At 36.7% G+C, this 24182-nt stretch overlaps 1 protein-coding gene across 1 annotated transcript in view; it reads left to right on the top strand.

Moving 5' to 3' along the window:
* Positions 1–24182, top strand: part of si:dkey-122a22.2 (uncharacterized) — a 52895-nt gene that overhangs the window by 1295 nt on the left and 27418 nt on the right. Inside the window, exons 2-7 of the mRNA XM_062063692.1 lie at positions 7106–7268; positions 7363–7434; positions 7532–7608; positions 7959–8059; positions 10267–10383; positions 12494–12568. Of these exons, the coding sequence (XP_061919676.1) occupies positions 7106–7268; positions 7363–7434; positions 7532–7608; positions 7959–8059; positions 10267–10383; positions 12494–12568 (605 nt within the window). The remainder of the gene's footprint in view (positions 1–7105; positions 7269–7362; positions 7435–7531; positions 7609–7958; positions 8060–10266; positions 10384–12493; positions 12569–24182) is intronic.

Here is a 24182-nt window from a genome sequence, read left to right as displayed (position 1 = left end):
ATACTTGAATTTTAGTGTTCATTTATTTACACACACACACACACACACACACACACACACACACACACACACACACACACACACACACACACACACACACACACACACACACGCACACACACACACACACACACACACACACACACACACACACACCACTCATCTACTCATTGTTGTACTTGAAAGTACAATGCTTTGTTAAGGGTTGAATTGTCCATCCTCTTTCTATTCTCTGTCACTATTTTTCTAACCATGCTGAACACCCTCTCTGATGATCAGGGACGTGCACATGATTATAGAGGGGCAGGGGCTCAAAGTCAGAAAAGGGCAGGAATTTTTTTTTTTTTACACAATATGGAAATTAATGTAAAATTAAATTTGCTAATAGGAAGCTAACTACTTAGCTGTGTGTCCTTTGTAGGTAAAAGTGATTGCCATTTCTTTTGTGTCAACAAATTATGGTCATAATGAGTTAATTCACATTATCATAGGCTTGGAAGACATGAAAAGCAACAAAACACTGGTTTATTATTAGGCTATTTATTGTTAAAGATAAGCATTTTAATATTGAACATTGAACAGTTCAACATGAACTTTGAAAAAAAAATACAAAAATAATTACCCAAATGGAAAAAACTTCAATGTGAAAATCTGTCCTTCCCTTAACTTGATGAAAACACCATCAAGTTGTAACTTATGGTCTTTCTCACTTAATGCTCAGACTAAACAACTGAAACGCAATACAGGGCCAAAAATATGGACCAGGGGCCAGTAGAGGGCTGTATCCTTTCTTCTTTTGGCATTGTGCTGCAGGCATAATCAACATGAATCAAGTTTAAATACAGATGGCAATATTCCTAACATATAACCTACATCTTATATCCCCAGAATGCTGAAATTATTATTATTATTATTCATAATAATAATAATGGGCATCACGGTGGCAGAGGGGTTAGTGCGTCTGCCTCACAATACGAAGGTCTGAGTAGTCTTGGGTTCAATCCCGGGCTCGGGATCTTTCTGTGTGGAGTTTGCATGTCCTCCCCGTGACTGCGTGGGTTCCCTCCGGGTACTCCGGCTTCCTCCCACCTCCAAAGACATGCACCTGGGGATAGATTGATTGGCAACACGAAATTGGCCCTAGTGTGTGAATGTGAGTGTGAATGTTGACTGTCTATCTGTGTTGGCCCTGTGATGAGGTGGCGACTTGTCCAGGGTGTACCCCGCCTTCCGCCCGATTGTAGCTGAGATAGGCTCCAGCGCCCCCCGCGACCCCGAAAGGAATAAGCGGTAGAAAATGGATGGATGGATAATAATAATAATAATTATTATTATTATTATTATCATTATCATTATTATTATCATCCTTATTATTTTGCTAACCCACACAGTAATAGCAAAGTCACAATAAACTTAATATATCTAAAACTCTACTGTGAGAAAAATGTGATCCGCCGTAAACACGGTGCATTCTATTTTGAAAATTAACCCGGTGTTTTATTTTGTATTTTGGACACTACTTCCTGTCCCGCACGATCCGCTCTGCTCTGTGCGGACTTGATGTGGCGTGCTCAATTGATGCGCCGTGCTCAGACGTCCGGCAAAAACAGAAGCTGACACATTGAATAATAGAATAATACAGCGTTTTTCTGAAATATTACCCATATTAGATGCTGAATAAGTGGACGGCGACTGGACCATAACTCACAGGTTCAACTTGCTCCACTGTCACGTCTCAGCGGAAGAGGCAGGGGGTTTTTGTACCGCTGTTTTTTTGTGTGTTTTTTTTTTTACATCCCTGACAGGGCACTTTTTAAGACGAGGCAAAAAAGGGCAGGTGCCCTATGTGTGCACGTGCCTGCTGATGATGCATTGCTGTGTGGCACGCACAAAAGTGCTTTCATCAAATGCACGAGAGTGTGGAATCTTCCATCTCTCCCTAGCATGGCCCAAAACCGGTCAATCCTTGCTTCCTGGGGAAGATCTTCCCTGGCAAGCAATTGGTACTCCAGTACTTGTACCCGGAGGCTGGTCAGGTCCAATCGCAGCTGCGGCAGACTTTTTTTTGGGGGGCGTGGCCTCCAGCTCCGGCTGAATACCGGGAGTTTGTCGGGAGAAAATCTCTGTCGGGAGGTTGTCGAGAGAGGCGCTGAATATCGGGATTCTCCCGCTAAAAACGGGAGGGTTGGCAAGTATCGTTATACTTGTTTAGCGCTTTTCTACCTTCAAGGTACTCAAAGCGCTTTGACAGTATTTCCACATTCATCCATTCACACACATATTCACACACTGATGGCGGGAGCTGCCATGCAAGGCGCTAACCAGCAGCCATCAGGAGCAAGGGTGAAGTGTCTTGCCCAAGGACACAACGGACGTGACTAGGAAGGTAGAAGGTGGGGATTGAACCCCAGTAACCAGCAACACTCCGATTGCTGGCACAGCCACTCTACCAACTTCGCTACTAATCCTACCTCTTTTCTTTTACATAACAGTTGCTAAAACTTTTGTTCACTTCCTGTTCTCAATTTATTCACAATATACTCCATAAGTAATCACAATAAAAATAAATCTAAATAATACTCAGTGAAGTAAGTTACATTTCATATGGTGAGATGAGTAAGATTATTTTGAGAATGGATGGGTGAAATAAATTCAGAATGTTTATCATGGTTCTTCATCTTTGTACTTTGTAAACACTTTAAGTTTGAAGAGTTTCTTGACGTGGATCATATTAGTACATTGATTGCTTTGCTTAATCCAGGGGTCGGCAACCCAAAATGTTGTAAGAGCCATATTGGACCAAAAATACAAACAAATCTGTCTGGAGCCGCAAAAAATTAAAAGCCATATTACATACAGATAGTGTGTCATGAGATATACATTGAATTAAGATGACTTAAAGTAAACTAAATTACCTCAAATATAGCTACAAATGAGGCATGATGATGCAATATGTACATATAGCTAGCCTAAATAGCATGTTAGCATCGATTAGCTTGCAGTCATGCAGTGACCAAATATGTCTGATTAGCACTCCACACAAGTCAATAACATCAACAAAACTCACCTTTGTGCATTCATGCACAACGTTTAAAGTTTGGTGGACAAAATGAGACAAAAAAAGAAGTGGCATAAAACACGTCCTAGAAATTCGGAGAAAGTTATACATGTAAACAAACTAAGGTGAGTTCAAGGACCACCAAAATTAGTAGGACAAAACGGCGCTCGCCAAATACTCGAATCAGTGAAGCATGTTTAATACAAACAGTGTGCTTTATAACAATTAGGGAGGTTTGTGTCATGTTTGTCCTCCTACAGAAACCATATTAAAACAAAAAATATATTTTTTTCCCCTCATCTTTTTCCATTTTTCATACATTTATGAAAAAGCTCCAGAGAGCCACTAGGGCGGCGCTAGCCGCGGGTTGCCGACCCCTGGCTTAATCCATTCCATATTTTAATTCCACATACTGTCAGGGTGTGTAGGTGACGAACCCCAAGATGCAGAGATGACGATAGGCATTGAGCGGGACAACATTATTTAATGTCCAAAAAATATAAAGAAAAAACACAAACCAAGAACGAGGAACAGGAAACAGGATGCCAGGGTAACAGGAACTGGAAGACAAGGAACAAAAAGACAGCAAGCTACAAACAGCTACAGAATATAGCTTACCGCTACCGCATCCAGCTACACTGACATTGACAAGTTGGAATGACGACAATCCAGCACTGACTGGAGGGGAAGGCAGGTTTAAATAGCAGCTGGCTGATTGACACCAGGTGTGCCCAGGTGCCAATCAGCCGCAGCTGAGGGGAAGCAGCACTCAGGGAGACAATCAGGAAATAACCAAAATAAGAGCGCTGACAGGAAATGACAGAGGAAAAACCAAAACATAACTAAACTGTCAGGGACAAGCCTGACACATACAGATATACTGAAGGTGTTCGAAATAAACTGAAACTGAACTGAACTGAAACAAGTCAAATACATACACAATTTTTTCTCACAGGTACAACATTGTACCTTTATACTACCAAAACTGGTAAGCCAACTGTCAATGAACAAGATCTGGGAAAATTTACAAAATTCACAGAGGACTTTGGACAGGAAGGCTAGTTTCATCAATGCTGAACTGGGCAAAACCAAATAAAAAATAATTACAATGTTATATTGTGATGTGAGGTACACATTTATTCCAAAATGTTACAGTACCTTAAAGGTACCTGCTGCGTTAAAAATGTGTTTAGTTTATAGACAATTCCTATTATTTGTAGTATTTAAATTATATCATTCTAATTGTAGTATAAATATAGTTAGGGCATTAGGGCCATTATTAATAATAATTGTATTTCTGTAATAATGATAATAACATTTTCTGTTATTAGCATATTTGATTATCGCCATCATCTCAATTATTTTAACTGTTTTCATTTAAAAATACATTACAAATTACATATTTTCACAGCAATCTGGCCTTACGCTTAATTATGATGAATGTAAAATGTTAAGGATCGGAAATCTAAAGGGAACGTCCTTTCGAATGGAATGCAAAGTGCCTGTTTTGTGGACAGATGGACCAGTTAACATACTTGGTGTTGTTGTCCCAGAAAATCTGGAAGATCTAGGCTCAGTAAATTATGATAATCGACTAAGAAAGCTGGACAAAATTATGCAATTATGGAAAGGGAAATCCCTAACCTTGTATGGTAAAATGTCTATTGCCAACTCGTTAATTATTCCTCAATTTATTTATTTGTTTTTGTCATTACCAGCTCCATCACAAAATGTTTTAAGATTTATGAGCGGAGGGTCTTCGATTTTGTCTGGAACGGCAAACCAGAAAAGATTAAAAGAAAGGTTTTGTACAAAGAGTATGAATATGGGGGCCTGAAACTTCTCAACCTTGAAGCTATGTGTCTGTCTTTAAAAGCATCAATTGTTCCAAAGATGTATTTAAACATTGAGTGGTACACAAATGTCCTGTTGGACAAAAAACATGTACTGTATCAAAAGAAATTGTATCCTTTTTTACAAGTGATCCCCTCCCAGAGAGTCTGCTGGGAAACATGGCGGGGTTCATAAAGGAAACAATCCACTCATAGTGGTGTTTTCAATTTTATGTGCCAGAAAAAAGAGACGATATTTTGCAGCAGTTAATATGGATGAACTCTAATATTGTAATAGATGGAAAGCCTTTCTTTTGGAAAAATATGTTTGAAAGAGGAATCATTTTTGTCAATGATATTATCAATGAGAATGGTAAAATTATGAAGTATGATGAATTTAGAGCTATGTATGGTGATGCTTGCTCAAGCTTTTCATTTTATCAACTAACTGGAGTAATTGGGAAAAGATGGAAACAAATAATTAATTATGGAACTACTAAATTATTACTTTGTAAACCTCTAATAAGAAATTCTAGTTGGCAAAAAGGAACTAAAATAAATAGAAAAATATATAATTTTTATTTAATAAAGAAATCTTTGAAGGCTGCCTCATACAACACAAATGGAAAATGGGAGGACTTTTTTGACTGCCCTTTGCCATGGGATGCCATATTCAAACTAATCTATAAAACCACTATCGATGTGCAAAATCGTTATTTTCAAATTAAAATTATTTATAACTTCTTACCCACAGGGAAAATGTTAAAATGATGGAATATGACAGAGTCAGATGATTGCCGATTTTGTTGTCAGGAGCCTGAATCCACCCTGCATTTGTTTTGGTATTGTCATATTGTGTCTTTGTTTTGGGTGGAAGTTGAAACAATGTGTTTAAGGATTGGTTTGTTTATGAAGCTTAATGTGGTTTCTGTTATTTTAGGAGAGTTCATTGACAATCATGATTTAGTCAATTTAATTATAGTACTCTGTAAAATGTTTATTTTTAAGGCCAAAAACAGATATTCACTTAGTATTACTTTCTTTAAAACATTTATTCAGTATTTTCTAACTTTAGAAAGTTACATGGTTGAAAACGATAATGATGCCAAAAAACATTAAAAAAAAGATGAGAAGTCCTCAAAGGCTTATTTTGAAAGTATAATTATGTTTATAGATTATATGATATCTGTTGTTGTGTTCCCTAATTTGAGTGACCTGGACATAATCTGGACTGTACATAAATGCTTATTTTGAAAATGTAATTTTGTTTATAAATTATATGCAATCTGTTGTGTTCCCTAATTTTTTTCTGTGTACATGAATGAAGGTGTGTGTTGCTGAGTCCGACTTGGACATTATCTGGACTGGGCCTGGTTTAAAAAACCCTTTAAACAAATCTAATTTCACTGACAACCTGGTCTGTTGAAGATAAGGCCCTTTTTAAAAAAATAAAATAAAATAAGATAAATAAATAAAAAACATTTTCTTGGATAAAAAAGAAAGTAAAACAATATAAAAATAATTACATAAAAAATAGTAATTAATGAAAATGTTAGTGGACCAGCAGCCTATACAATCATGTGTGCTTCAGGGACTGTGTCCCTTGCAGATGTGTTGTCTATGTTGTGGGAACCAGAATATTGGTAGCAGAAAGAAATAACCCCTTTTGTGTGAGTGGGTGTGGATGAGTGTGCATGGGGGAGGTTGTTTGGGTTGATGCACTGATTGAAAGTGTATCTTGTGTTTTTTCTATGTAGATTAAATTAAAAAAAAAAAAAAAAAAAATTTAATTTTTTATTTTTTTTAATTTTTTTTTTAGAACAGGCCCGCGGGCGACTCATCTGGTCCTTACGGGCGACCTGGTGCCCGCGGGCACCGCGTTGGTGACCCCTGCTGTAGACTTATTGAACAATTAATTGAAAAAACAAAATACGAATCAAATCTTTTTAATCTAATTTAGCGATTTAATACATTTATTTTTGCAGATCTAATTCATACTGTTCTGGTGTCTTAGTTTTAAGTGGTCATCAGATTTATCACCAGTTTACCGAAGTCAAATTATTCTTTGGCATAATTCTATTTTTGTCTGGCTTTATACTCATTTATGAATACAACATTTGTTCGTATTTGCAAAATAATGGAACTTTTTTTCTAAATTGGTTTTAATGTGTAATTTAACACTGAAGCTGTTTTTCCCACTCGTTCTAAAAAACAGGAACCAGATGAGAGACAAAAAGGCAAAACTGAGGTTAAAAGCAGACTCTGTCACAGCGCTGTGCTCATGAACATTGGAAAATGTTTGCTTCTAATCATCATCATCCCTCCATTCCTTAACTATGCATCGCTGCAAAGAGAAGGACAGATGCTGCTGCCAAAAGGTGATCAGTTCACTTTTTACTTTGAGGCTATCCTTTATATTAATGTTCATGGTTCTGAAAAATGTAATTTTTTTGTTTTCCTGATCTCACCTAGATGGGCGTATCTTCGATGTTGGCTTAGGTCAAAGGATGCATCTCTTGTGCAAAGGGCAGGGAAAACCAGTTGGTAAATGCCATGAGTTTTTAAAATACAATATTAAAAGTCTGATTTTGTTTTGTGGCTGAGTTTTATTGCCAGGCTAACTCATCTCTTATGTGTTTAGTAATACTGGACGCACCAACCGGAATGTCCTCAGACATTTGGTTTCATGTCCAAGACAGCGTTGCCACAATAACAAAGGTGAAGATATTAAACAAACATATTGTTTAGATTTTTTTTTATCTTTAAAAAAAGGTCTTTGGAGTCGTGGCTGATCTTATGGTTAATTCGCCTGACTTCCGTGCAGGCAGCATGGGTTCAGCCCCCACTCAGTGACAGTTTGAATGCAAGTGTCAGAGCACATAGACAGTCCTTGCTGTGGCTCTGCCACATCGTCTCTGCTCCAAAATAACTCAGCACAGCGGAAAGTCGGGGCTGACAGCCTGCCCCATGTTGTTTGTCTGAAATGTTATGTGAATTAGGTCACAGGCTTGCTTGGTTGACTTTCACATCCCCATCCTCAGAGTTTTTCTTTCCCGTACTCTGTACAGGTTTGTACCTATGACCGAATTGGACTTGGGTTTAGCAAGCGTCTGATGCAGAATGAGACTACTGGAACTGAGAAGGTTTGGGGTATATCCACAACTGGACGGTGAGCATTTGAAATATACACAATGTGAATTTGGGATAATACAGAAATTGCTACAATGAAGTAACGTGGTACCTTGCTTTTATACGCCCAACTTTTAATATGATTAGTTTTTTTTGTTTTTTTACAAAAATGTTCACAGTTAACCTTGTTTTTCATAAACCGTCTAAATTATCGCACTTTCAAACATTGTGCGTAACAAACTTGTCAATTTTTCATTCTGTGGAAATTGAGAGCCCAAACAAAAAATCCCACGTGCTGGTGACTCAGTTGCTGTATTTGTTTTTACTAAGTACAATGGCAAAATAACCTACCATGACGCCAAATTAAGTTGCAAGTCTCAGCACTTCGATATAAAAGGTAAGAACACTACTAGCAACAAAGTATAAAATTGGCATCTGCATGGCTCTTGCCTCCCCTCATCCTCCACTCATCACTGTCTTTGCTAACAATAGTCTTCCATGAAGGTAAAAGTGATGTTAAATAGTAATGCTACAGCTATCAATTGTTTTAGTAATCGAGTAATCTATCAATTACTTTGATTAATTGAGTAATAAAACAATTTTTTTTGCCTCAATGCCATAACCTTTATTCTTTTGTTCTAATAGATGTACATCTTTAACATTGAAATTACACTTTTTACATGTGTGTAATAGACAGTTATAAGTTATTATTAGTTATTTGTTGTATTATTAGTTATATTATTAGTTGTTATTAGTTACACTCATTAAATGACTAATCAAAGTAACAAAATATAAATCAAAGCTTTTTTCTAATCAAATTAATCAATCTAGTAGATTAATCATTGCAACCTTAGTTAAATGTTAATTTATCCAATAATTTGTCTTTTACATTGTTTTCTGCAAGTAAAACTATTTATTTCCTAGAAAATGTGTTTTGTGTTAATATCTTTAGGTGGCTGGAACGGACTAATTGGATTTACATAATTTCTTATGGGAATAATTTCTTTAGATTAGTACAATTCAGTCTTCGTCTGACCTCTTGGAAAATAATAATGAAAACAATGGTACTACTATGTGTTCTAAGTCAAAGCAAAATTTAATGGTTAATAATATGAATATACTGTATACATATTATGGTACATGCTTTGTTTAAGGGGTGTTAAGTGGAGGTGCATATCATTTTACAGAGATGTTTTTTCTCCAGGTTGCACATGCAACTCTGAATTCAAATGTAAGTCACTCAGGCAAATTCCCTTCTTTGTAATTAGGCACCAACCCTGTTAAAGCAATTCCAACAAGTAGTATAGTTTATAGCAAAATCAGCATCACATTTCATATGAAGCACTTTAGCAAGTCACTACCATTTAGCCAAAAACATTATAAGCTAAAGTGGGTTTGTCTGATGCTTCATACATCAGTTATAAAGTAATGAAATAACACTTTGATAAGTTCAGTTGAATACTGATGAATTGATTTATTTTGTATGATTTAGTCATGAATCAGTATTAGAAGAACAGTTTCATTTGGGTTTAACTCTATTATAATAGTGGCCAGCAAAAAACTCTGACTGTGCCAGCCAGGAGTAACTGATGTGACATCTTTTTCTGCCTTGTTCCATTTAATACTGCTTGGAACTATGCAGTAAATCTAGCGGTATTTGACATCAGAACTCATTTGGTGTGCTTTAAATCTCCAAAGGATGAGCACCAAACAACGGTCAGCAGTCTAGATTACCTTGGCATTTGGCCCAGCAAACATGCAGCTGCCCATTTTAGATGCAAGCAATCAATTTCCCTGGATGCAATATCTCAAGGGCTTTGATGGCTGCCTAACCTTAACCCTGTGAGTCTCCTTTTCAATGGGACACATCGTGTTTGATGGATTAGTGAAGCGTACGTGAGACACCACAGGGCTATCGGAGATGAGCAACTGCATCTCATGTAATAGCGATGCTCCTTTTCATAGTATTGTAGGGTTTCAGAAACATTATTTTGGTACCACTGAGATGTATGCAAAGTTGAAAACCAGATTCAAGTCAGTTATTGTTGTTAAATTGTCCTCTTTTCCATCTTGATAATAGCTTGCAAGTGTTCATAAGCAGATTAGAAATGAATCAGTGCAATTATATCATCTTTCATTTCCATATTATGTGGTCTAAATTAATAAATCAACCTCCTGGCCCAGTTTGCACGTGGCCTGGTTTTATTTTTTTCTGACCAAAGACATATGAGTTGTGTTGTCTTCAAGGATGGTAGACGATCTGCACCGTCTGTTGCTGGCTGCTGAAATCGCCATGCCCGTCATACTGGTTGGCTCTGAGATCGGCACACTCAATAGCAGGTTCTACAGTCACATACATGATGTGTAAGTCTCAAAAAGGAATATTGATTTCATTTACACAAATGTTTTGATACAATCAAACATTGCAACATGGCATATTGTAAGAATTTAGTTTCAGATTCTGTAAATTCCACACAAATAATTTAATAATAATGGTGCCTCATGATAAGATGGTCTTGGGTTTGATCCCCGGACTCGGGGTCTTTCTGTGTGGAGTTTGCATGTTCTCCCTGTGACTGCGTGGGTTCCTTCCGGGCATTCCGGCTTCCTCCCACCTCCAAAGACATTCACCTGGGGATAGGTTTATTGGCAACACTAAATTGTCCCTAGAGTGTGAATGTGAGTGTGAATGTTGTCTATCTGTGTTGGCCCTTCGACGAGGTGGTGACTTGTCCAGGGTGTACCCCGCCTTTCGCCCGAAGGCAGCTGAGATAGGCTTCAGCCATCCCCGCGACCCCGAGAGGGACAAGCGGTAGAAAAAATGGATGGTAAACATTGCAACACAGCATATTGTAAGACTTTTGTTTCAGACACTGTACATTCACACAATAATTATTTACTTATACAAGTTGGTTTATTGTGAATTATTATATTATAACCTGTTTTAAACGGTTCACATTTAATAGCCAAGATAGTCAACAGTATCTCACTAAAGTGAGTATACCTCCACATGTCAGCAACCATTTTTATTACTTTACTGTATGTATTTTTTCACAGGACAAAACCACAGAAAGTACATTTGGAAATATTTCAGAGTTGTTAGTGTACATTTTGTGTAGCAAAAGGGACTTTAAAAGGGACTCAAAACACATGCTTGTCTAAATAGCTGATAACATGTGTAAATACCAAGGTACCGTAATTGTTTTGCCAAAATTGTGTTGGTACTAGTAGGGGTGTCCCGATACTACTTTTTTGCTTCCTTTAAGATACTAATAATGGGGCTTTGAGTATTGGCTGGTATTATATTATTCTGTAGTGTGGAGTGTTAGAAAAGGCTTATCAAGTGAAATTTCTCAAACAGAGAACAATTGTAGGTATGAAAAACAGTAACCTATTCATTATTAACTGTCTGGAATGGACTTATGCAGTCTTTTAAGTTGAAGTAGATTGGTAATTGTTTTTTCTCAACAGCTAATCGCCACAATAATTCATTAAGTTAAGCTCGTAATGACACAGTAAGTGGAACAATGCGAACACATGTGTTACTGCACACTTTCTAATTAGCTTCGTTTTAAGTAATATGAAACTGCAAATATTTTATACTGGTTTATTATTGACAAATGTGTTTTTAGAATGCAATATTGTTCAATTAAAGACACTTATTACGTATTTCTAGCTTGTGTGCTTAACTGTTGTGTAGCTGCTAGCGCCTAGTAGCCTATAGCCTACTGTGTATACCTGTTGTAAATTGCTTCACTACATCGAGATTGCGCTGCGGGACTGCTTGTATCCGGTTCGGTATTGCGGTTGCTCCGGTATATCGGAGATATTAGATGCAAGCCAATATAATCCGATACTTGTTTTTTCGCCTGACCAATATCAGATCGGTAAACCCCTAGTTGGTAGCATTATGGTCTTGGGCTGCAGTGCTTACGGAATTCCTGATGAATGCATTCTATGAAGCTCAGTCCAAAGCAAATACACTATCCTTTAATACTCATTTTAATATGTTTTTGAAAATATTAAACACCACTAGAATGACCGTCATCATTGCATAAATATATAGTGGCAGTGTTCATTCCCATCGCCCCAACCCTTCCCTCTGTAACTCAACCATCTAGGGGACAATGCTGTGATTAATGTGACAAGACATAGGCACAGGGAATGAAAGATTTAGTGTTTACTCAGGGACTGTGTCGCTGCCGTCAAGTGAGAAAATTAAGTAGTGGTAAGATGAAACCTTACCAAATGGAAATATTACCTAGGGATCGGGTGTATGTGTGGTCATCAGTCTATGGGGTCATCATCAGTCTATGGGGACAGGGACAGGCGATTCCACAGAGAAAGACACATTGAGTGATGCGATGTTGCACATGATCATTACGGCGTGGTAGGGTTATGTGAAACGGTAGTAGTCAACACATCTGACCTCATCGCAAAGTGTGTGTTATATTATGTGTACTCTCTTCATCAGGCAAGTGACAGACCTGGTGTTGATTGATCCTATCCCAGAAGAAATTTTTGAAGAGGAGCAATGGAAGGAGTATTGGTGAGTTTATTAGATGTGGAATGTATGTTTGACTGTTTCACACAAACATGTTGTGATAAAAAAGAGATTTCAAGTGAAGATAGATAAACAGTACTTTATTGATTCCTTCAGGAGAGTTCTCGAGACAAGAAGAAGGGTTCAATTAGGATAGCTCCAGATCAATAAGTAGTACTAAAGGCCAGAATGGAGGAGATAAAAAGTGAGAGGAAAAGTCTAAAACAAAAAAAATACTATCATTAAAAATAGGATTAGCGGCAGGGGAGTTAGCTTTTATTGATGCAAGTTACATACTTTTCTCTTTTTTGGTGAAAATAGCTGATTATCTTTTCTGAGTGGGAACCATTAAGTTGATTAACTGGAGACAAAAGAAAGTAATTTGCTGGTAGAAGTCATTCAGTGTGTATCAGATGAGTGGAGAGCGAGGGTGGTGATGTGGTTAAAACTGACAGTTATAAAGTATAATAACGCCGCTTTAATCCTGCAACGAGATATGTCACAACGTTTATCTCATTACACAATGATTATCTTAAGTGGGTGTGGCTTTTAGTATTAATATCCCGAAGTGCGGGGGTGAGTCATTGTTAGAAGTGTCAATTATGCAAGGTTATTTCAAGGGGCTGAATGGTTGTTTACAAATATGATGATTACGATAATTACATGTAAGTCAAAGTCACTCATTCATCAATGCACAAAAACACTGCAAATGGCCATCCATCCATCCATTTTCTACCGCTTGTCCTTTTTGGGGTCACGGGGGGTGCTGGATCCTATCTCAGCTGCATTTGGGCGGAAGGCTGGGTACACCCTGGACAAGTCGCCATATGTCAATTAAATAAAATTAATACAAATAGTTAAGAGTTAAACAATATATTTACTGTAATAATGAGTTGAAAAACATTGTTTAAAATTTTCCATCAGTCAAAATATGTCATTTATACAGTAGTTAGTGCCAAAATAATATTATGTAGAGAAAATAATATGATCTCAAGCTTTCTGCATAATTTTAAAATTTGGGACACAAATATACATATTTTTTTTTCGGACAAGAAGTTAAAGGTAAAGTTTGATAGTAAAGTTTCTTTCCATCCATTTTCATAATTTACTTACCAACAATACTTACCCAACAATCACACAGGGAGGTTGTGGAGACCACTGAACTTCTTTGTGCTTGGCAATGTTATAGTGAGATGATAAGACAAATTGCATAGAACAACAAAATATAAACCCATTTAGTTGTTGCATTATACATCAGTCTTAAATATTGTAAGTCCCTCTTTCATTTCCACTAATAGTTTATTGTCCATACCCATAATCAAAATATGTCCCTGAGAGGATTTTGTACTTCTGTGCCCTCAAAGCTGACCTATGACTTTTGAGATAGATGCTATCAGGGTAGATTTACAGTTGCAGTATTCTTTTTTCATTTTTTTTCCTAGAATGCTACTTTATAGCAAGGCTAAAGATAGGCGATCAAGGCTGGCTGCTTATCACAGCAGAATTCTTTTTCCCAGCAATACATCACATTTGTTTCTTGCATTGCACATACTGTGTCCGTCCAATTCACAATCCAATTGTACAATGTATCTATGTATATACACATACTGTAAATGCAAGGTTTTTACATTCAAATTAGCACACATGAGATACCACTGTATGGGCCTGATCTACTAAGATCTCAAATAACACGCACTAACTGTAATAGCGCGTGCAAACTACAAAATCGCATTTACGATTAGTGCGCGGGTTGTGGGCGATCTACCAAGTCTGCATGGGCAAATGATAAGTGAAAAAATGGTGCAGACTAGTCTTTTTACATAAGGATTATGAGTGTACTGTACAAGCGTTCACCATGGCGACACTTGTTTACTGCACACCCATTAAATTATATAAGTTAAAGTTAAAAGTTAAAGTACCAATGATTGTCACACACACACTAGGTGTGGTGAAATTTGTCCTCTGCATTTGACCCATCCCCTTGTTCACCCCCTGGGAGGTGAGGGGAGCAGTGGGCAGCAGCGGTGCCGCGCCCGGGAATCATTTTGGTGATTTAACCCCCAATTCCAACCCTTGATGCTGAGTGCCAAGCAGGGAGGTAATGGGTCCCATTTTTTTTTATAGTCTTTGGTATGACTCGGCCGGGGTTTGAACTCACAGCCTACCGATCTCAGGGCGGACACTCTAACCACTAGGCCACTGAGTAGCTCCAACATGTGGTGTTGTGTTATGTTGTGGAACATGCACCACTAAACTATTAACTGAACTATATAGAATGCACTCTGGGAGGCGTTTTAATGAAAAAAATGCATGGTGCAAGAAATGTTTTCGTATTAGAGATTAGGGTTGCACAATATAGACCATACACAATATAAATGATATACATTTGGCCAACGATAAAGCTTTTAATGCTATCGTTATATCGTGACAATGCATGCTAATGACAGATTGTAGTTATGTCTCACAAATTTTACAGAAACAAGTAAACAAACGCCACGTTCTCAGCGCAGTGTAGCATCATCGCTAGCGGCCAACGTCCCGCCACAGTGCAGCAAAGCCACTTCTAAGTCATCAATCTTTGTCTCCATGCCAGTAAAACGAGTAATTTTCTTACAAGCGTCATCCCCAAAGGATGAAGAATAGCTTACCAATATACACTACACACCGTGGGAGGATATTCTTACCACTAAGCTAGAGCTCTTTAATGTAAACAAATGTGGGCAGATCAATACAAATATCGACAGTAAACGATACCATGTAAATTATCAGTAAATGGTCGATACTACAGTGGTCAGATCGAAGTCAGAGCCAGTAGTAAATGTATTATTTAAATATTTTTATGATATTGTTACACCGCCATTCTGTTTTTGTTTGACTATAATTGTAATCAAAAATGTAATAATTCATTTTAACAAAAGTGATAATACAATATAACCTTGTTACAACAGAAAATAACCAGACATTAAAAGTTAATTTGCAAGTAGATTAATATTGGTTTTGACAAACATAATACAACCAGAAATTATACTAAATGCTCCTGCATACCTCAGCAGCCAAATTAAGAGCCTTTGTAACCGTTTTGAAATTCTCCTATTGTCATTTATATGCTAATAAATATATTGTTATATGTATCGTTATCGCAAGAGGCTGCAGTATATATGGTGATATAGATATTCATTTCATTTTTTTTCATTTATTTATTTATTTCAGGCAATGACAGACGTACAAGTTGACAAAACATAATAATATAAATTAATATAGTGCATTATTGTCCAGTTTTGCCTGAAAGGGAGTGGGAAGAAGATAACTTATTTAATCCCACACCCAGTTCTCCATTCAGTGTTTATTCACATGAGTTTCACTCTCACTTTGTTCAAGGATTATAATACAGATGTTGTATCATAGTGGCATTACCACAGGTAACAATAATTATTACACTGTAACTATCATTTGTATCAACAATGTAGGAATAATGAATATACCAACAATGGTAATAGACATCATAGCAATAATGGTAATAGACAACATAGCAATAATGGTAAGGAAACATTGAGCACATGTTAACACTTTGAGACAGAGTATAGCAGCAGGTCAAATTAAAGACCCTCATCGCTATATTTGAACCAGACCCCATGTTTGTATAATAGTTTAAATCGATTAATAGTTTGGCATTGCTTGTGTTGGAAGTCCAGTTTGTTCCATAGTTTTACTCCGCATACAGACACACAAAAACGTTTACGAGTGGTTTGAGCTCTCGGCAATAAGAAATATCCAAAGCCTCTCAAGTTATGAGCTTGCACTCGTCTTATAAAAAAACGTTGTAGATTAGGTGGCAATAATTTGTTAAAAGCTTTATATAAGATTATTAATGTATTATATTTAACAAGGTCATCAAATTTGAGCAACTTTGATTGCATAAACAGATTATGAGTATGTTCTAAATAATCAAAGTTGTGAATGATCCGTACTGCACTTTTCTGTAATATGATCAGAGGATGAATTGTGTTTTGGTAAGTATTCCCCCATACTTTTATTATTATAGAGGTTTATTTAAAATAGGGACAGATACAAAAACATAGACATCTGAAACAGTTATCCGATGCATGCATCACAGTGTTTGTAGCCAAAGCTAATTTACAACACTTGTCCTCAACAACAACACAGATCCAACATCATTAAAATAGGAAAATAAAAAATAGAATGAGTTGATAATAATGATAATAGTAATAACACAGACAAAGTGCAAACTAGATAAAAGCCAATAATAATAATAATAACACAGACAAAGTGCAGACTAGATAAAAACCAATTAGTAAAAATGAGTAAAAACTAAACATGGGAACATGATTGTTGCTCAACTAGCCATAATTTTGTTTGTTTTTTGAAAGTGACAAGTGCAGGTATACTTTTCAAAGTGTCCGGTAAAGAGTTCCATAGTTGTGGTCCTTTTATTGAAAAGGCAGTCTGGGCAAAAGATGTTCTACGGAATGGAACACAACAGTTGCCTTTTGACACTGCTCGGGTGGTAGATCTGGTACCACTTTGCAGTCTTGTAATTGCCTTGCAGAGCAATTGGGGAGCAGAGTTATGCAAGCATTTAAAAACCAGTTTGACTGTGTGTAACAAAATAAAATTGGTAAAACTTAAAATATTGTATTTGGTTAAAATTTGGCAATGATGATATCGTATACTCTTCTTGTCTAGAACTTTCAAGGTGTGGTTATAAAGACACTCAATGGTCTTGATTGATGACTGGTGTGCCTGGGACCATGTGGTTAAGCCATAAGATATGTGTGACAGAATCATTGCATTCATAAAAGTAAAAGCACAGCTAAGAGTTAAGCAGTGTCTTATAATCTTAAAACAGCCTAGGTTTGCCTTCAGGGTTTTACACATCTTCTTAATGTGACTTTTAAAATTCAGCTGATAGTCTATGATTATGCCCAAATATTTGACTTCAGGTACTTGTTCAATGACCTCCTCATTAATTTTTATATTCAGGTTTGTTTGAGGTAGTTTTTTATGGAGAAGCAGACAGAGTTAGTCTTTTTAGTGTTTAGGGTTAAACAAGATGACTCCAGCCAAGATGCTATTTTGTCTAATTGAACATTTAACTTCTCAGCAACTAGAGTACAGGTCTTACCTGATGTATATACCACTGTGTCATCCGCATACATCTGTAAATCTATATCTGTGCATACATCTGGTAGGTCATTGATGTATAGACTGAATAGTATAGGTCCCAAGACACTACCCTGAGGTATCCCTGTTTCTATTTTGCGGAAGGAAGATCTCACATTGTTAATGGTGACACATTGTTCACGGCCCTTTAGATATGACTCAAACCAGGACAATGACTGTTTGGATAAATTGAATTTAGTTAGTTTTGAAATTAAAATGTCATGATTGACTGTATCAAATGCTTTTTTTAAGTCTAGAAATACTGCACCGACCACCTGTCCTTTGTCAAGAGAATGTTTGATCCTTTCAGTTAAAAAACAAGTGGCAGATTCTGTAGAATGGTTACGTCTGAATCCGAATTGTAGGGGAGTCAAATAGTGATTTGTCTCAAGGTGGTGCATTAGTTGTTCCGAAACAATCTTCTCCAGGACTTTAGATAAAACTGGAAGAAGGCTGATAGGTCTATAGTTAGATGTCATTCCAGCATCACCAGATTTTAAAAGTGGTATTACCTGTGCAGTTTTCCATCCATCTGGGAATTGCCCAGTTTTAATGGAAATATTAATAAGATGGGTAAGAGGCTGTATAAGGATGCCGCTATATTTTTTAAGAAAAGCTGTGTCTAGGTTATAAATATCCTTTGAGTATGTGGTGTTTAGGTCATGTATGACATTTAGGACAGTTGTCTGACTAACCTCCTTGAGCTGAAATGAGCTGTCTTGTTCATTAGGTATGTCTGTTGTTTGATCATCATTAGTCCTACAAGAGAAACCAGAGGAAAGGTTTTTGACAGATTCTATAAAGAATTTATTGAACTCATTTGAGACTTGTGTACAATCAGTAATGATTTTGTCTCCTACTTTAAGTTTATATTGGGTTTGGGTTTACCCTCTGGGTTTAATAGGCTGTGTAGTAGTTTCCAGATCATTTTGCCATTTCCTTTGGCCTCTAATAGCATGTGGATGTAGTAGTTTGATTGGGACATTCTGAGCTGTTTAACTACTTGATTACGCAACATACTTCAACACAGTATGTAAGGTATGGCAGTTCCAGTGTGCAGTATAGATTACGGAGTGCATTTTCATTGAGGTATAGTTTTGCTTTGTTTATAATTGAGAGGCTTTTGGAGATTTTTGTTTTAATGTGTCTGACATGAGGTTTCCATGATAGTTTACTATCAATTATTACTCCCAAAAATGTATTCTCATTTACGATTTCAATTTGGGTACCATCAATACTTATTTTCTGTTCAGATGTTATGTTGCGATTTCCAAACATTACTATCTTAGTTTTATTTATATTCAAAGATAATTTATTTGTGTCCATCCATTTTTTTACTATGTTTAGTTCTGTGTTTACTGTATTTATGAGCTCATTATAGTCATCACTACTGTAGAATAAATTTGTGTCGTCTGCAAAAAGTATACATTTCAGTATTTTGGATGTATTAAATATATCATTAATATATACATTAAACAGTTTTGGCCCCAACACGGACCCTTGGGGGACACCACAAGCAATGCCAAGAGTATCAGATAAAAATTTACCCATTTTAACAAACTGTACCCTCCCTGTTAAATAACTTTTTAACCAGTCACCAGCCAGCCCCCTAATTCCATATCTTCCCATTTTATCTAGTAGAATTGAATGATTAATGGTATCAAATGCTTTCTTTAGGTCAATAAAAATACCAACTGCATATCTTTTATGCTCCAGTGCATTAGTAATTTCCTCAATTGCTTCAGTTATTTCAATTGAAGTTGTTCTTTTGGACCTAAAGCCATACTGACCGTCATTGATTATATGATGCTTCTCAAGAAAAGATTCAAGTCGAGAGTTAAATAGTTTCTCTAAGATTTTTGAGAACTGAGGCAAAAGAGAGATTGGTCTGTAATTGGTGATAGCGTGTTTGCTGTCACTTTTGAAGAGCGGAGTTACTTTAGCGATTTTCATTTGACTTGGAAAGCAGCCAGTCTGGAATGATAAATTACATATATAAGTTAATGGTTTTACAATATTCAGGATAACCTTTTGAACCAATATCATGTTGATATCATGGCAGTCAGTGGAGCACTTACTTTTACACTTCCGCACAATGTTTGTCACTTCCTGCTCATTTGTAGCTGAGAGGAAGAATGACGAAGAATTCTGTTCAATAGTTGATTTTGTAACTCCATTGTCTGGGATATCAACAGCCGACTTAGGACCAACATTTACAAAAAAACTATTGAACTTGTTCACTACATTACTCATATTATAATCTTCACCGTTTTCATCAATAAAGTAATCAGGATATGTCAACTTGGAATATCCTTGTTTTATTAGACTATTCAAAACATCCCAAGTTTCTTTTATATTATTTTTGTTTTCATATAGTTTTTTTTGATAATATAACCGTTTGCTTGTTCTTATAATATCAGTTAATTTATTTTTGTACTTCTTGTATCATTGTTCGACTTCTTTTGTTTTTATTTTGATGAAAAGTTTGTAGAGATTGTTTTTCTTTTTACAGGCATTAATTATCCCTTTTGTGATCCAAGGGCTATTTTTATTTTTTCCTTTTATAAAATATTCTTTTACGGGGCAATGTTTATTATGCAAGGAAGTAAAGATGTCTAACAAATTACAATAAGCACTGTCCACATTAGGTTCTTTGTATACTGAAGTCCAATCCTGAACTGCTAAACTATTGTTTAGGGCACAGATTGTTTCCTCAGTTGTTATTCGTTTAGAGATTTTTGCCATAGTGTCTTTGGTTTTCTTGAGATGACAGTCATATAAAGTAAAAACAGGTAAATGGTCAGTGATGTCACATATAAATAGGCCACTGGTGACTTGATTTCCCATAATGTTTGTAAAAATGTTGTCAATGATTGTGGCACTATGTGTTGTTATTTTGCTGGGTTTGGTTATGGTTGGATATAGAGACAGGCTGTACATAGTGTCAATGAAGTCATCAACATGTTTTTGCTTGGTTGAGTTTAACAAATCAATGTTAAAATCACCACAGATAAATATGGTTTTTTGGTTCACTGAGGAAAATAGTTTACCCATCCACTCATTGAAAGTTTCTATGCTTGAACCAGGTGCCCGATATACACAACTCATGAAGATATTTGTCTTTTTGTCATTTAGGATTTCCACTGTTAAACATTCAAATAATCCATCGACTGCTATGGTCATGTTTGTTAAAACTTTAAATGTAACAGATTTATGAATGTACAATGCGATCCCTCCTCCTATTTTATTTATTCTGTTTATGTATGTTAATTCATAGTCATTCAGACTAAAATCAATACCTTTATCACTGTTGAACCAGGTTTCAGTAATTGCAATAATGGTAAATGGATGACTAAATTCTTTCAAGTAATCCTTGATAGCCTCAAAGTTAGTGTACATGCTTCGACTATTGAAATGTATTATAGATAGACTATCTTCTGATTTTACACTGTTTTTATATTGTTCGCGGGTAAAATAATTACAGTTTTTAACAATCGCAGAGAAAAAATTATTATCAGGGTCTATGTCAGGGGTCGGCAACCCGCGGCTCCGGGGCCGCATGCGGCTCTTTGACCACTCTGATGCGGCTCAGCTACATACTTGCCGACCCCCCCCCCGATTTTCCCAGGAGACTTATGGATCTCAGTGTCTCTCATAGATAACTCCCAGGGAAAATATAATCCTATTTACACTCTAATTACTAAATAAAGGGCATGCCCTAATTGCACTGCAGTAATTGTCCTCTATAGCGTTTACAAACAGCGTGCCATCCCAGCCACATGTTGTATGTTTTGTTTTTTCTTGCACACATTGGAGAAAGCAAAGCATACTTAGTCATCAGCCACACAGCTTACACTGACGGTAGCCGTATCAAACAACTTTAACATTGTAACGTTACAAATATGCGCCACACTGTGAACCCACACCAAAAAAGAATGAAAAACACATTTCTGGAGAACATCCCACCGTAACACAACATAAACACAACACAACCAATACCCAGAATCCCATGCAGCCCTAAGTCTTCCGGTCTACATTGTACACCCCCGTTACCACCAAATCCCCCCACACATCAACCCCCCCACCCCTCTCCGTGCGTTGGTTGAGCGGAAGAGTTAGGGCTGCATGGGATTCTGGGTATTGGTACCGTCAGTGTAAGATGTGTGGCTGCTGAGGTAGTACGCCTTGCTGTCACTTACGTGAGCAAGCTGAAACTGCATTCTGCATGTGGTCGAGCAGGTACTAGGGATGGGCTATACCACACTTTTAGGATTCGATACGATACCGATACTTTTTCTTGCATTTTCATCGATACTGATACCGATACCAATAATTTCTTATTGGCAATTTTTTGTCAGTCAAAAATATTATTACTATTGTTATTATTTAAGACAAATCACAAGACAAATACAGACCATTTATACCACATTTACTATGGTCAATATATAATAAAAGTAAAATTAAAATAAATAACATAAATATGAAAAATAAATTAAATATTATATATAATAATAACTATATATTATATATAATAATAATTAAATATTAGGGCTTTCCAATTAACAGTCAAATCCAAATTGCAAGAAGCTGCAGTTATTTTTTAAAGTTTGTGATATAATTAGCAATTAATGAAATATGAAATAGGCTAATGTTTTCGAAATGTAAGAAATCATGTAACAGATTAAAACCAAAATCACATTCAATCATATATTCAAGATTTTCTTGGAAAAAAATAAAACTGTAATGCAAAGATGAAGAATCTCCAAATTGTATCTCTTTCTTATCTTGTTTTAAATACTCAAGCAATTTTCAACTAACAGTAAATTCCCCTGTGTGGAAATTATTTGAATTTAGGATAATCATTTAAACAAAAATATTCAGTAAACATTACTAAAAAAAACAAAAACAATGCCTGTTAAGTCAACAATTGGACAACACTGGATATGCCTGGCTGCATCGCTGTCGGCTGGCTGTGTGTGTGTTGCACGTTGACGACGCTCATTCGCTGTCTCCTGTCACGTGACTGGGCCAGCTCTATACTCTGCCAGGTACAGGAGTGTCCCAGCACATAGTAAGTTAAGTAAGTAATCAAAAACATCTGAAAGTGATGCTTGCACCCCCCACACGCCGTTTTTTGGTTTATATCGATACTTTTTTCAGAAAAGTGATGCCAAATGAGTAGCGTGTGAGTATCGATATATCGATACCACAGGATCGATACGCACATCCCTAGCAGGTACGCTGTTTGGGCAGGCTGTAGAGGGCGCCAAAAGCAGTGTCATCACACCCTGATATTCGGGAGTCTCCCGGGAAAAATGAGAGGGTTGGCAAGTATGACGCTATCAAGCGCCATTTATTCACAACTCGCGGGCCGCACTAACATCAAATTTCCACATTAAAGTGCGTGCCGGTGCGTGTGTCGGAGACCCCTGGTTAACATAGCACAAAGCGTTTAAGCTTTGTATGCGGTGTTTTTCATTTTAATTTTTTTTGTGGCTCCCATTATTTTCTTTAATTTGTGAAACTTGCCAAAATGGCTCTTTGAGTGGTAAAGGTTGCCGACCCCTGGTCTATGTCCATATCAGTCTCTGTTGTGGTGTGCTCTTGATACTCACACATGTCCAGTTCTTTTTGTTGATGTTTGAGGATCTTCTGTAACATGTCCATATTAGTACTTGGTGTGGTCTGTGTTCTTGGTGTGGGTAGCGATATTAGGCCATATCGCCTGTCCAATTTGGAGATGTATTAATAATATACTGTATCTCCTTTGTGAAAAAAACGAACACCATTAAAAAAAAAACACGAAAAGAAGCCAAAACAAATACATTTAATTTGTTTTAATCAGTCCCTTAATTAGGTAATTCTGCAGTTATACCTGACGATATGTTTAATATTTTTATTTTTGACATTCCGAATATTTTGACATGCACACAGACGGAGGATTCTCTCTCCAATGTCTATCATTGCACCAATCTCCTCCTCACAATGACCACACCACAGCCATTTGTGGGTGAGTGTGGCAGGTTGCACATACATTCCAAACGTGCTAAATATAGACGCAAAAAACGGGCCGCAAACTGTTTCAGTCATGACAAATCACATTGCGGATGCTAAATGATTACATTTGCATTTTTGTCTCCTTCCAGTGTTGTGGGCGTTCTGATAATCAGCAGCATATATTCTGCATGTACATGATTCTGCATGTACAAGCTAAATGGATGGCTATTTTGCTAATTTAAAAGGGTCATATTAAGATTATTTTTCTAAATTTAAAACACCCTGTGTTTTACATAACATGTAATGGTGGTTCTTGGTCATAATTTTGCATAGATTATGTTTTACGGACCATCTGCAAACCGCTTTCTGACGTCACTTGAGGATGCGCCGTTTTGTGGGCAGTCTTATTGACGTGCCTCCACTTCGACTGCGTCCTCTCACT

Source organism: Entelurus aequoreus, linkage group LG11, assembly GCF_033978785.1.
Source record: "Entelurus aequoreus isolate RoL-2023_Sb linkage group LG11, RoL_Eaeq_v1.1, whole genome shotgun sequence".
NCBI classification, from domain to species: domain Eukaryota; kingdom Metazoa; phylum Chordata; class Actinopteri; order Syngnathiformes; family Syngnathidae; genus Entelurus; species Entelurus aequoreus.
The sequence above is the reverse complement of the archived record's forward strand: the minus strand, read 5'-3'. Positions and strand labels throughout refer to the sequence as shown.